Raw genomic sequence first — 12,971 nt, 5'->3', positions numbered from 1 at the left:
AAATGACAGGATTCATACCCTAGACTAAGCTATAAATGTCTCTTTTCCCATACTTTTCCACCTACAACAAGCAACCAATCTGTGAGTCCTAATGAACCATTTCTCAAAATGGTGCTCATAACTAGGTGTTTCTCTCTTTTCCTTCTCCTGCTGTCTTCAGAATGCATCCTCCTTAAAGGATGTCAGTTTGAATTCTCCCAGAGAATTCTTTGGCTCTGAGCTCTCCATGAGACCACCAACAGGTAGACTATTTCTTCCTGTCCTTTTTGATCATATCATTCATCAATTAAAATCAAGATACCCTGTGTAAATTCTACATGCGGTGATTAGGTTATTCCATAATTTGGAAAGAAAACACTTTACTTCTGAGCTACATCCCTACCCTCTAAAACAAAGTATTCAAATGAATCAAGTTGTTGTTGTTTTGGTTATTGTCTAGCAACTCAAGTAAATGGTTTGGGAATAAACCTAAGGCATAAAACAATATTTTGAAATGATCTAAATAAAACTAAGGCATAAAACAATATTTTGAAATTATCTAAAGATTTTAATTTTGAATTATATTCTTATATCCCCCCAAATCGTGTCTTTGGTAAGTGCTTTGGTAATATTATAGTTAACTCTGCTAAATCAGCAGCTTCTCACTTATAAATGGTTGTGCCCAGAGCAATGAATCAATTACTGTTAAAAGGTCAATGTAATTTAAAATTAGAGAGCTATTTTGGTCGTCAAGGTAAGCAATTTTGACTGTTCACTTGTTTATTAATTGCTGAGGGTTTATCATACTGATAACAAGGAATCCTCCTAATGTTCTTATTAAATTTTGTCACCTGAGCCTTACTCTGATGGGGTACTCTCATTTAGGGATTCCCTGGATGATGACAGCAACACACTCTAGCATTAGACACTGGTTCTATCAGTGATTTGGCCAATTTGAGCATCCTCTCTTGCTAAATGGGGGTGCTCCCAACCACCTTTTAGGATGCTGCATTGATTAAATTGTGGAACATGTATGGCTGAAAAAAGTCCATCAGTAAATACTAGACAAAGGTTATATGCACTACATCTACACACAAATATATATGTATGTGCGTATGTATATGTGTATAAATATATGACTCCTGTGTACAACAGGTCTAAGCAACTTGGTTTTAGCTCTTTGATTAGTAGTGTGCCCTTCAAAATACCCTCCTGCTTTCAATTCTAGATCCGTAGAGAATGGCTGGAAGTCATTATTATTACAGGTGTTTATAGAAGTACCTGCCCTGGGCCACCTAATGCTTCCTTTATTTACAGACCTTTAGTTCACCAGTTTATCATTTCAAGAGAGACACTGAGTTCAAATAACTTACTCATATTTGGAATTATCCACCCTTTCCCCTTCCTATCAATAGTATGCATGCTTGGTAGCAGGATGCTCACGCAAGATGTGTAAATGATTGAATGTTCTGTAGAAAATAAAAATCATGTTTAGTTGAAATCGAATTATTTGACTATTCTTAGGTGTTGTGGAGGTCAATGCACCTAGCATTATTTTCACAAGAAAATGCATTTTGATATCCACATGACAAACTTTGAAATAAAATTATATATGTGAGGGTAGTTTTTTTTTTTTTTTTAAGTATAAAACCTACAGATTTTCTTTCACTTGAATAGCAGAGGGTTTTGGTAACTAAAACTCTAGAGGGTTTTCTCTGTCCGAAACTGAAGTTCTTTTTGCTTAACAGGTGATTTTTTTCAGCATTTTAAAAAAAACTGTAGCCATTCTCACTGCTACAATATTAGATATGTTACTATTCTCTTATTAATCTTGCTGGGATTCACAGAGGTATCAGAAACTCCACACAGGATATTTTTCATCACACCCAGTGGGCAAAGTCTGGGGATAGGGAGTCGGGTGGGAAAGCAGTCATTGCTGCTTAGAACAGGAAAATATTTTTTTAAAAAAAGTATCAGGAAATAATATATAGACTTAGAAAAGCAACAACACGATTTTGACCTGAAAAAATCCCTTTCTTTACCTATTGTTTTCCTCCTATTTTATAGGTTCTATAAAAGTGACTGGAAAAAAAAATCTCTTCCAAAGCTTTTGTTCCAAATCCTGAAGGATTTGATGAAGTCACTCTCTAATTCAGAGTTCTATAAAAAATTCAGTTCATATGTGGATATGAATATACATTGTAAATCAATCACCTGGTATAATTTCATACACAAACAAGAAAAAAGGTTTAGAATAGTTCTCCTGTATTTTAAAATTTTTTGATATTACTGCTTTGTGATAAATTATGTTAAGATTCATTGAATCTCACACTGTATGCTACAGGTTGACTACAAACTAAAAATTTATTAATTGCTCCTAAGTTTTGTTACTACTTTTTAAAATTGCTCCTAAGTTTTGTTACTACTTTTTAAAACTTTACCTTCTCTATTATGAAACATAATAGAAGAACAATCTCATTTTAAAATAAATTTATATAAATGATTGAGAAAAAAAGAGTCTTCCCTCGCATTCTGAACTTGGGCTTCTCTACAGATATTTGGCTCTTATAATTCATCAGTCCCATCTTCAGCCCTAAATTTTTACCCATGTAACTTTGCCCAGTTGTTTTAATGAAAATGTAAAAAAGCTGCAGAATAATACAGTGGCTAACACTCTTGGAAATGTTAAATGTTTACATTCTCTGATTACAGTATAAAGCCATCATCAATTCTTGGAAATAATCACTTGGTATTTGTGAAGAAGTATTTTTTTCTGAGTAATGGGCTTACCATTGATCAGTTTATTTTAACTGTGTCTATAATGCCTTTCTTTCAAGTCTGTAGTTGGAAAACTGCCCCATTCTCCTTTCTGTTGATAAATGTGACAAACATCATCTCATTTCCTAATTTTTTGCAGCCGCATTTCAAGTGGGCACTTGTAAAATTAAAGCTGTGGCCAAGCAGAATATGTCACATCAGACTGCTGAGAGAATTCAGCCGATACTAACTTTTCTAGTCTATAGAGGCTTTTGTTTTACAGTGAGGGTTTAATGCGTATGATGATTTAATAGATATAAAATCTCCCTGGAAAGAAAACATCTGCAATCGAGTTCACTGTTATTAAATCTCTAGTTTGATGACCCACAAAACCTTGGAAGTCAAAGTATCATATTGTTTTTACAATTCCCCTATTAGATCAGGTACTTATAGTAGTGGATGATGATAACTCAAATCTAAAGTTTCAGAAATAATATGTCTTGAAGCATATGAATAGATTATAGGGGATAGTCTATGAAATTTCTGCCGGAATTATTTAGCATACATTTTTCTAGAGGGAAGGAGATGAGATAGTTCCTTGGAGGAGGATTGGTTTTCCTTCTTTATAGATGTATACTTAGGATTGAAAGGTAAGTGATATATTCTAGTTTTATTTTCAGTTTCAGAAAGACCATCCAAAATTACTGCCAGTTTAGTGGACTTGAGATTATTACAATGGAAAATCAATGGAGCAACTATAAAACCTCTCAGAAACTTCACCATGCTTACGTAAAGGACTTGGTTAGCACAGTCTAGTGATCAACTATTTTGTGTCTGTGTGAAGAGGGATACATTTAATTTCCTATTTGGTGTGTGTCAGTCAATGATTCCCAGATCAGATTTGCATAATGCAAAGACAGACAATTTTCGAAATCTCAAATTCAATCCCCGAAGCATTGTAAGGGCATCAGGTTATAGATGCCAAGCTGCTGACACCTCCCTTGCCTCCTGTCTCCCCCTAACTCCTTTACTCCCCCACCCCCATGCTGCTCAGAGAACAAGGCTTTCATCCAACCCATAGTTACAGCTTTGAGTGTGAAAATGAGGGCCAGGAATAATTATCTGAATTATATGAAAACTATAATAAGGGTTTCAACCTGATCTAATAAGCAGAACAAACGGCAAGGGAAAAGCTGAAGAGAATCATGTGGATGACTTGAGGGGTTTAAACACGAGTCCTTAATTAGGTTATACTTACCTGGCCCACAAGTCAGCTCAGCATTAATTAGAAGAGATGATTAGTAAGCAAATAAAGGGCTGTCTATAACCAAGCTCAGCACTGTTTCCTTGTCTAAGCAACAGAGCCCTGGATAAACAAGAGCCTTTGAGAAACCACACAGTGTCTGCCTATGGCGCCATCTTGTTGTTGATAGGGCCAGTTGTTCTCTCAGGAAGGTTTAAAAAATTATAAGGTACCTAATGAGCTGCCAGATCATCTCATAGTCCAGGACTGGCTGTTCTGGGGCTTGCAATTTGGTAGTAGACAATTTGGTATTGAGGAGGAAGTCAGAATCCTTCACTCACTGTCAGCTGCAAAATGTCTCCTGTGTTGCAATTTCTCTCTGTAAAGTGATGGTTTCCTTGCTGTTTGGTGGAGGGTGGGGGTCGGGGGAGCTTGTCAAACCTAGAAATTGAGGCCTGAATGTCATGAAGCACTTGCAAGGGCTCAGAAATGTTCTATTAACCCAGGACGTAATTTCACAAAGACCTCTTCCTGCTCACAGCTTTTGAGTTTAAATAACCTCATTAAATAGTGATTTTGTAATTTTACTACAAAGTTTAAAAAATCCTTATAAAAGAACAAGAACTATAATAGTAAATAGCTTCCTTTCAATTACCTACACATAGCTTCCCAAACAAAATATCCATCATAATCGGTTACAGGCTTACATGTCAGAGAAAGAGAATTGAAAGGAAGTCCTTGGGAGGCTGAGTTTCAGAATTTGGTTGCTAAATGATTGTGTGACACTGGGGAAAATAATTTAGGCTCTCCAGGATTCATTTGCCTTATTGATGATATGCAGGGACTAGGATTAATTAGTATTTTTCAAGATTGGCTAAACAAAATAACCTTGGTAACATTCAAAAACCTATGGACCAGGTTCCATCCTGGATTAATGAACAAAACTCTGGAACTGAGTCTTGAACTTGGCCGTTTTTGATGACCTCATGGGTTATTCTGAGCCTCCAAGTGAGAACCACTGCATCTATGCCCTCTAAAATCTGGTAGCTGAAGTTCTGTGACATATTGCAGTCCTGTCTGTGATAGGACAGATACGACCCATTCCTGAGTAGAGAGATGGCTCTCACATGACCTGTGACAGTTTAGTAACCAGCCCTTCCCCTCCAACTACTTCCTCCGTCTGAACTGCCTCAGTTTGTCCCCAGACCACCTTGGAATACTGAAGACCCAAGGCTCCATCTTGGGATGTTTTAAAGGAAAAAGTTAATATTACATCTTAATTTTTAAAAATTAAATAAAAGTTAATCTGCCTCTAGAGTTTTTCAGCCACTTTGTTAAAAATCATTTCAACTTTCAAGCATGCTTGTCAGAAGCCGGGGACCAAAGGCTCATTAAGTTAGTTGGCCTGTCTCATTGAAGTCCTGGTGAATAATTGACAACGTCCTGCTCATGTAAAGACTGTTCTGCTTTTACTGATTCTCCTCTGTCCAAACCACAAGTTGGACTGCTTAAGACAATGAGAGATGGTGAAAGTCCAGATCTGCACCAAACCAGTAGCCTTCCTCCTCAAATGGGACCTCTGACCTATGGACTACTCCACTTTGTTGAGACAGGAGAAAAGAATAATTTAAGGGTAAGTTGTCAAAGTGAACAAAATGCTATCTGTGCCTAGACGATTAGTTGGGGCTTTCACACATTATGTTTTCAGCGGTAATAAAAAGGAAAACTGTCTTAGTGCGGTGTGGCGTGCCTGTAATCCCAGTGGCTCAGGAGCCTGAGACAGGAGGATAGGGAGTTCAAAGCCAGCCTCAGCAACAGTGAGGTGCTAAGCAACTTAGTGAGATTTTGTCTCTAAATAAAATGCAAAAAAAGGGCTCAGTGTTTGAGTGCCTCTGAGTAACCCCAAAAGAAAACAGGTCTTCATTTGGTTGATCAAGACTGAGAGAGAAAGGCCTGCCTTTGTAGTGCTTACTCTGAGACCTCCTTTGGCCACCCTCAACTCCATTAGCATCAGAGGTGTGCAATCAGGATAGTCACACTGCTCAGAAGGGCAGTGCTTGGGGTTTATGGTTCTAGGCTTCCTATCTTGAAATTCTTCATAATTTTATCTTTGGATTTGTGTTTGGCAAGTGAAGTCTGATGGGACCGAGGAGCCCACAAGGGCTAGGACTATGTGGTCCTGCTCTTGCTTCCTTGATGCCTCTGTTTGGACCTGTGTGCTGAAACATCTGCCCTGGGTGGGCAAGGCCATGGTGAGTTTCTTGGATAACTTGCTGGGAAGTTTACCCACTTCGTACACTGAGCCTATCTCAGGTAGGGGTGCAAAGACCTTGGGAGTGGAGATCACCAGTCACTGAGAGTTGGGGCTGCCAGTCATGGGAAGAGGGGATTGATTCCCCTTTCCCTGTCACAAGCATACATTTTCACATTGCATTGGTGTCCACTAATTAATTGACCTTGCCTAATGTGACCACCATGTGCTCTGGGTTCTAGAGCACTAGGTGGAGCCTGAGGAGGGCTGTCAAAACCAGATATCTGCATATCTTCACTCTTCTGGTGAAAGATCAGTCATCCTCTTTAGACTCTTCTTCCAATGCTAAATGTAAGAATATGCATACAGTCTATATTTGCTATATGACATGGGACAAATACTTTTTTTTTTGTACTCTAGATTGAACCCAGGCAGAGGCACTTAACCACTGAGACATATTCCTAGCCCTTTTTAAATATTTTATATAGGGATAGGGTCTTACTGAGATGCTTAGGACCTCTCTAAGTTGCTAAGGCCGGCTCCAAACTCATGACACTCCTGCCTCAGCCTTCTGATCTGCTGAGATTACATATATGTGCCACCATGCCCAGCCAGACAAATACTTTAAGACCCCAGTATGTTATTATGTCATGTAGACTAATATTCCTGTCATAAACATAAAAAACACAGCTAAGTACCAAGCACAGTGCCAGAAATATAGTAGATATTCAATATATTTTAGTTGCTATTTTCATGATTATGATATACTACAGAATCTAAAATGAATTGCCGAAGTATTTTGATTAATACTTTGAAGGGTATTCTAATAAACTCATTTGATTTTCAGTCTTCAGTTTTTTCAGAGTCTCTCATGTTCATTAGACATTTTCAGGACCAGTAAAGAAGCTTACACAGAAGAATATTATATGATGAGGAGGGATGGGCTGTGTCCATCATAACAGCACACCCACAGCAGCTGTTTAATTGTTGGGGGACTCAGGGAATAAAGCAGAGGGGATACAGGTGACATATTCATGCTCTATTGTGCTGGAATTAGTGGATGCAGGAGATTGATGAATATGGCAGTCAAAGTATATATGTGGGACCAAAGACCCCCTCATCTCCAGTCAGTGGTGGATGGTGTTCACAGTGCTAGCTTCCTGCCAGTGACAGTCAATCAGTGCTGGTGTTCAGAGGACAGAGATCAGAATGCTGACTTATGCAACCAGCTGCTCCTGTGCAAATACTCTAACACATTTTTGGAATCCCAGGAAGTAAATGAAGGTGTTTCACTGCTCTATCACTAGTTTTTCATAAGCAGTTAGTATTTTCACAAATATCTTGAGCACTAGCCCTATATACCATCTGGTTTTTATGTTCTCTTTACTTCTCATAAGCACCAAATAAGGCAACCAAGACTGTTTTAGAGATTTAAAAACAAAACAAAACAACAACAACAACAAAACTTGAGTCTCTACTGAATTAAATGGTTTAACCACGACTTTCCAATGAGACAGTGAAAGAATAAGAGTTTATATCCAGTTCTGCCTGACTTTAAGATCATGCATCTTTGTGTGTGTGTGTGTGTGTGTGTGGTGCTGGGGATTAAACTCATAGCCTTCTGCATCTCAGGTAAGTAGTCTACCCCAGAGTAACTTAGCCTGTGTATTTTCTTCTAACTGATTATGAAGCTTCTCTTTTAAATAGAGTCAGTAAACTTTAACAGTTGCAAATGCTTAGTTATCTTTAAACATCAGGTAATGTTCTACACACTGAACATGTATTCACTCATTTAATCCTGGAGACAGCCCTGAGAAGTAGAAATGACAATACCCATTTTACAGATAAGGAAACTACTGCACTGGGAAGCTAAATAAACTGGACAAAGTCACTTGACCAGTGAATGATAGAGCCAGGCTATTGCTGAAAAGCAACGTTGCTTCCGATTTTATGATCCATCATAGAAGTAGACTATGAGTCAGAACTTCATTTTTTTGGGGGGTGGGGCTTAATGGGGATTGAACTCAGGGGCACTTGACCACTGAGCCACATCCTCAGCCGTATTTTGTGTTTTATTTAGAGACAGGGTCTCACTGAGTTGCTTAGCATCTCACTTTTTACTGAGGCTGACTTTGAACTTGCCATCCTCCTGCCTTAGCTTCTTCAGCTGCTGGAATTACTGGCATGTGCCTATGCAAATATATTAACAGAAAAATTATAATTTGACCTTCTAAAAATAATATACTGAGACACATACATCCAAATGAGTATCCTTTAAAGTATTAGTCAGAGGGACTTTGCAATTTCTTTCAATGCCTGGGACAAATAATGATAGTGATAATAATAATAGTAGCTAAATTAGTTTTACATCTATTTATGTGTCTGAAACTGTGTCAATGTTTTACATATGTCATCTCAATGTTTATGATAATATCAACAGTCTATATGACAGAATAAATAATTGAGGTCAAGAAAACGTAAGTAACTTTCTCTCTGTTACACAGCATTTATGGGATGGTTATGAGGTAAATTTAAACCATGTAAATCCAAGATCTACACTCTTCACTACTAAACTAATATTCTACTCTTTTAGACAGTTTTATGGTGGCAAGCTTTACTTTCAGAGAATAAACTGGACTTGTAAAAACTGGCAGAAGCTATTCATAACTAAGCTCTATGTCTTGTAATTCTTAGGTACTTGAGTTTTCTGTCAAAACTATCATTTGGAGAAAATATAGACTACCATTCTTTTATGATCTATAAATTATCTGAAGTCAGTCCCCAAAAGAGCAACACATTTTTGGACAATGGCATCACCATGGGTCTTCCAAGCTGTTGACCTTGGAGGAACACTCTTACCTCCAAACATATTTGTGTCCATATTTGACCTTGGATATTAACAATGGAGATGATGACCAGACGCTTACCATGTGCCTTCTGGGCTTATGGCATTGCTTTCAGGCACCACTGGAGCACCTGTGAAGTTGCTGGGTGTCCCTCTCTGCAATGATTATTGCTCAATGAGCCCTTTCTCCATAAGCAACACTTTTCATACAGAAAGAACTTACATGACTTTTTAGGCATGATTCCATAAGCTCAATTCAAGGAGTGTTCTAAGTTGGGGATCCTTTGTAATTTTGTGTAGGCAAATACATCCCATATTTGGGTGGGAAAGTTGGCAGCCTCTATTTCCTTTATTTATTTCTACATAGGATAAGACTAACCTATTCCTTTTTTCCCTCAAACCCAGCTGGATGTTACCAATAGCACCCTTTTCTTTCCAATATATAGTTCAAAAATTGGCTTTGATTTACTCTATAGCTCAAAACTAAATTTCTTAAGGAAAAACTGTGAGAATAGCTCAGTTACCCACTCTTGGTAAATAAATTATTGCAGTGAGGAGAGGAGGATGAGGAAAAATGAAAGGAGGAGAGAGAGAAAAAGTGGGAAGTGGCCTCATTGCATTTTTAGCCTGAAAGTCGTGAGTTGACTCTTAGTGAATTTAGTAGTGTGCTTCTCTTAGCAGAATTTTCTCTTCAAACTTGAAAAGCTCTATGGCTTGCCTAAGAGAAACCACTTCCAGCTACTCCACCCTAAGCCAACTCTTAACAGAGGCAAGCTTGTACTATACTATTTCTAGAATTTTCAAAACATATGCTATATTCTATGCCTTGCAGAATCTGTCAGCCATGTTAGGGAGTGGTCTTTGATGAGAGCTGAAATTTAGAAGTGACAACTGTTAAAAGTAAAATTTGTATATTTTCTGATACTTCTTTTAAAAAGTTCTTCTCATATGCAACTTTTCTATTAAGAACTTTACTGAACACAGCTGCTTGGACAAAAAGCATTCAGTATAGATGACAAGATCCTTCAGTACAAATGACAAGATCTCTATTAGGACACGGAAGGAAATAGGCTGATATGATTGTGTCTACTTTGAATAAGGAGAACTGCTACTTTAGTAGCAGAATAAACAGAAACCAAAGGTAACATTTTCCACCAAAGGGTGAGGCGGGGGGAGATTTAGAAAAAGTTTGGAATAGATAAGATACAGAAAATAATATATCAAATAGTGGATAGCTATAGAAAATAAGCCAAACAAAAAGAGAAGTGCAGCATGTTCTCTGTCTCATACATGGAAACTAAAAAATGTGGACCTAATTGTAGAAAGGTGGTTAAGAGGTTGATTAATAGTGATTAGAGGTTGGGAAAGGTGTATATGTGGGGGTTGGTTAAAAGAAGGTTGAATTTGATCAGTGTATATTGTATGCAGCTGTGGAAATATCACACCAAACTCCATTAAAATGTACAATCTATATCTGTTGATCAACCAAAAAAAAAAGGATATCTGTCTTATTATTAATACTAATCACTGTGCTTGATCTTATATTAATTATTTTTTAAATTCTGGGAGGAAAAATTCCCCCCCTGCAGGGGAAGATAATTAGAGCAGGTTGCCCCACCAGAGAGTGGCAGGGCTGAGATGAAGCCACAAGACTAAATCTCAGGGGCTTCACCATTCCTCTGCAGGGCAGGAGGTTGCCCTGGGGAGTGCTGCTTTTTGATTACCATGGCTTTGTTGGAATGGCCACCTCCTTGGAACTCAATGGTCCCAAAAGCATCCGTTGGGCTGAGCTGAGTGTGTTTGCTGATGGACCACTTCTCAGACTGGATGTCATTTCGGGAGAGGCGACTTTCATTTTTCTCATTCTGAAGCACAGAGATACTGGGAGTGAGTCCGACATGCTGGCCTATTAGACGCCCACAGCAACACCTATAACATAAGAGGTTAAAGTGAACCCCTTGTGTGAGCCACTATTGGAATACATAAGCAACTGCTGCAGAAACCTGCAGTTCATATTGACCCATTTCAGTCAATTCTTAGGTAAAATCCTCGAATTATTATTATATTATGTTATATTCTTATATTAGGCAAATGCAAACTCTGGCTCCATATGACAAACATATCTCCTTTTCTCCTCTTCTTTCCCCACTTTGCTTTAGTGATAAAAGCTACAACATGCATCCTGCCTTCTCCAGCCACACCTTTCCCACCTGGCATATTGTTTAGGATAAGACACCTATGAACAAAAAAGTTCCCTAGAATTTTTCTAATTCTTGTTCCTCCCAGCTATCAAGTATTACACGAAGAATACTGAAGAGCTTTGAGGGAAGAATTTTAACATGCTCATTTAAATGAGGAATCTCACTTATACGTGAGTCACAACCTAACTAGTCTCTCTCCAATTGATATTTGCTGTCAAATATCCAATTCCAAGAAGAAAAATCTGCAGAGTTAAGTGTTCTTGAAGAAACAAGAAAGAAAATACTCATGAGATATTTGAAAAGTTCAAATTTGTTCCTTTGACAATGAAAATGTCCTTCATGCACTACTACTACCTCTGTGACAATTATTAGTATTAATAGATATAACATGAAACTACCATTTATTAAACACTAACAATTCATCATCCATTCTATGATGAAATATTTGAAAGTCAGGTGATTTGTTCAAGGTTATAAAGGAGTCTTTATGATGGCATGATCTATACTTTAAACTGTTTTATTATATTGCCAGCTTATAAAAGCATCTTAGACATGGATGTGCTACTTTATTCCAAATGCTTTCTGCCTTACATACTGTTGATCTTCAGGAAGGTAAAGAAGTACCAAAAAAATGTGCCAAGAATTCTAAAGTTCTGCAGTCACACATCAGTAATTTGCTAGGATTTTTTTTTTTTTAATTTTAAAGCATCTTTTTTACTAGAGTGGAGCATGTTGGTATGAACTAAGCATTTTAACAAAATGCTTAGAAGGAAGAACCAGTAACCATAGCAAAAATATATATAGCTCAGTGTTATATACAGTGATTAGTTCCTTCTGCAACAGTATATCTGCTATTCTGTGAAGTCTCTTAAATTCAGAATTAACTGTAAATATGGCATGTTATATAGGGCATACACACACACACACACACACGATTGCTTTGAAAATGTCCAGCAATAATAACAACTACAACAAAAGATATTTACTTTGACATCGTCCCCTGCAATGGGTATTCTTGATACATTAGACACAATAAGATTATATATTTACCTATGGGGGTCTTTGGTGCTGGGTATGATGTGAACACATTCTCTTTTATAAAATGCTCTTTCTATCCAGGATTTCTGTGCCTGAGAAAGAAAAAGAGAGAGAGAGGATGAATATAACCTTTAAGTATTTTTGACTAGAAAGCAAAACTTCATAATCACATAATAAACTAGTATATTATAAACTAAATGGAAATTGTGGTTGTTTCACACATAAACACCGAATATAATAAAATCTGTGCCTCCCAGTGCCTACTAATTTGGTTAACATTATAATATTGAGAGTTAAAGGGAACAGCTGTGTTAAAAATAGTAGTGATGGAACCATGTATAAAATACTAATGGTTTTTGAAGGAAAGAAACAAAGCTATTTGCTGAGAAAATGAACCTGGAGGGATAGACATTATGTTTGTAATCTTACAGAAAGAGAGTATTCAGGGTAGGAAGACATATATCTAAATAAAGTTTTCATGGATGATACTTCCATTAAATTTTCCTTATAGAAGGAAAGAAGAAAATGGTCAAGGGAATTGTATACCTCAACAGCCACAACCTATCACCATGCTGTTCTAAAATCCAAGTTAGCAATGCTGAGGTATAAACAAACAAACAAAAAAGGAAATGGAAAGAGGAGGGAGATAAAGTTCTT

General features: G+C 37.3%; 1 protein-coding gene across 13 annotated transcripts in view; it reads right to left on the bottom strand.

Annotated features, from left to right (window-relative positions):
• Nucleotides 1–12,971, bottom strand: part of Trpm3 (transient receptor potential cation channel subfamily M member 3) — a 536,247-nt gene that overhangs the window by 286,866 nt on the left and 236,410 nt on the right. For 12 of the 13 annotated variants that reach the window (XM_058584013.1, XM_058584014.1, XM_058584015.1 and 9 more), the window contains exons 2-3: nucleotides 12,327–12,406; nucleotides 10,800–11,004 (exon numbers count right to left, since the gene is read on the bottom strand). In XM_058584013.1, the coding sequence (XP_058439996.1) occupies nucleotides 10,800–11,004; nucleotides 12,327–12,406 (285 nt within the window). The remainder of the gene's footprint in view (nucleotides 1–10,799; nucleotides 11,005–12,326; nucleotides 12,407–12,971) is intronic. The other variant, XM_046459375.2, reaches the window with a different exon arrangement.

The sequence above is a fragment of the Marmota monax genome, unplaced genomic scaffold, assembly GCF_021218885.2.
Source record: "Marmota monax isolate L192 unplaced genomic scaffold, Marmota_monax_Labrador192_F-V1.1 WCK01_AAM20220418_F8-fsc00059, whole genome shotgun sequence".
NCBI lineage: Eukaryota > Metazoa > Chordata > Mammalia > Rodentia > Sciuridae > Marmota > Marmota monax.
This window is presented reverse-complemented; position numbering and strand designations above follow the sequence as displayed.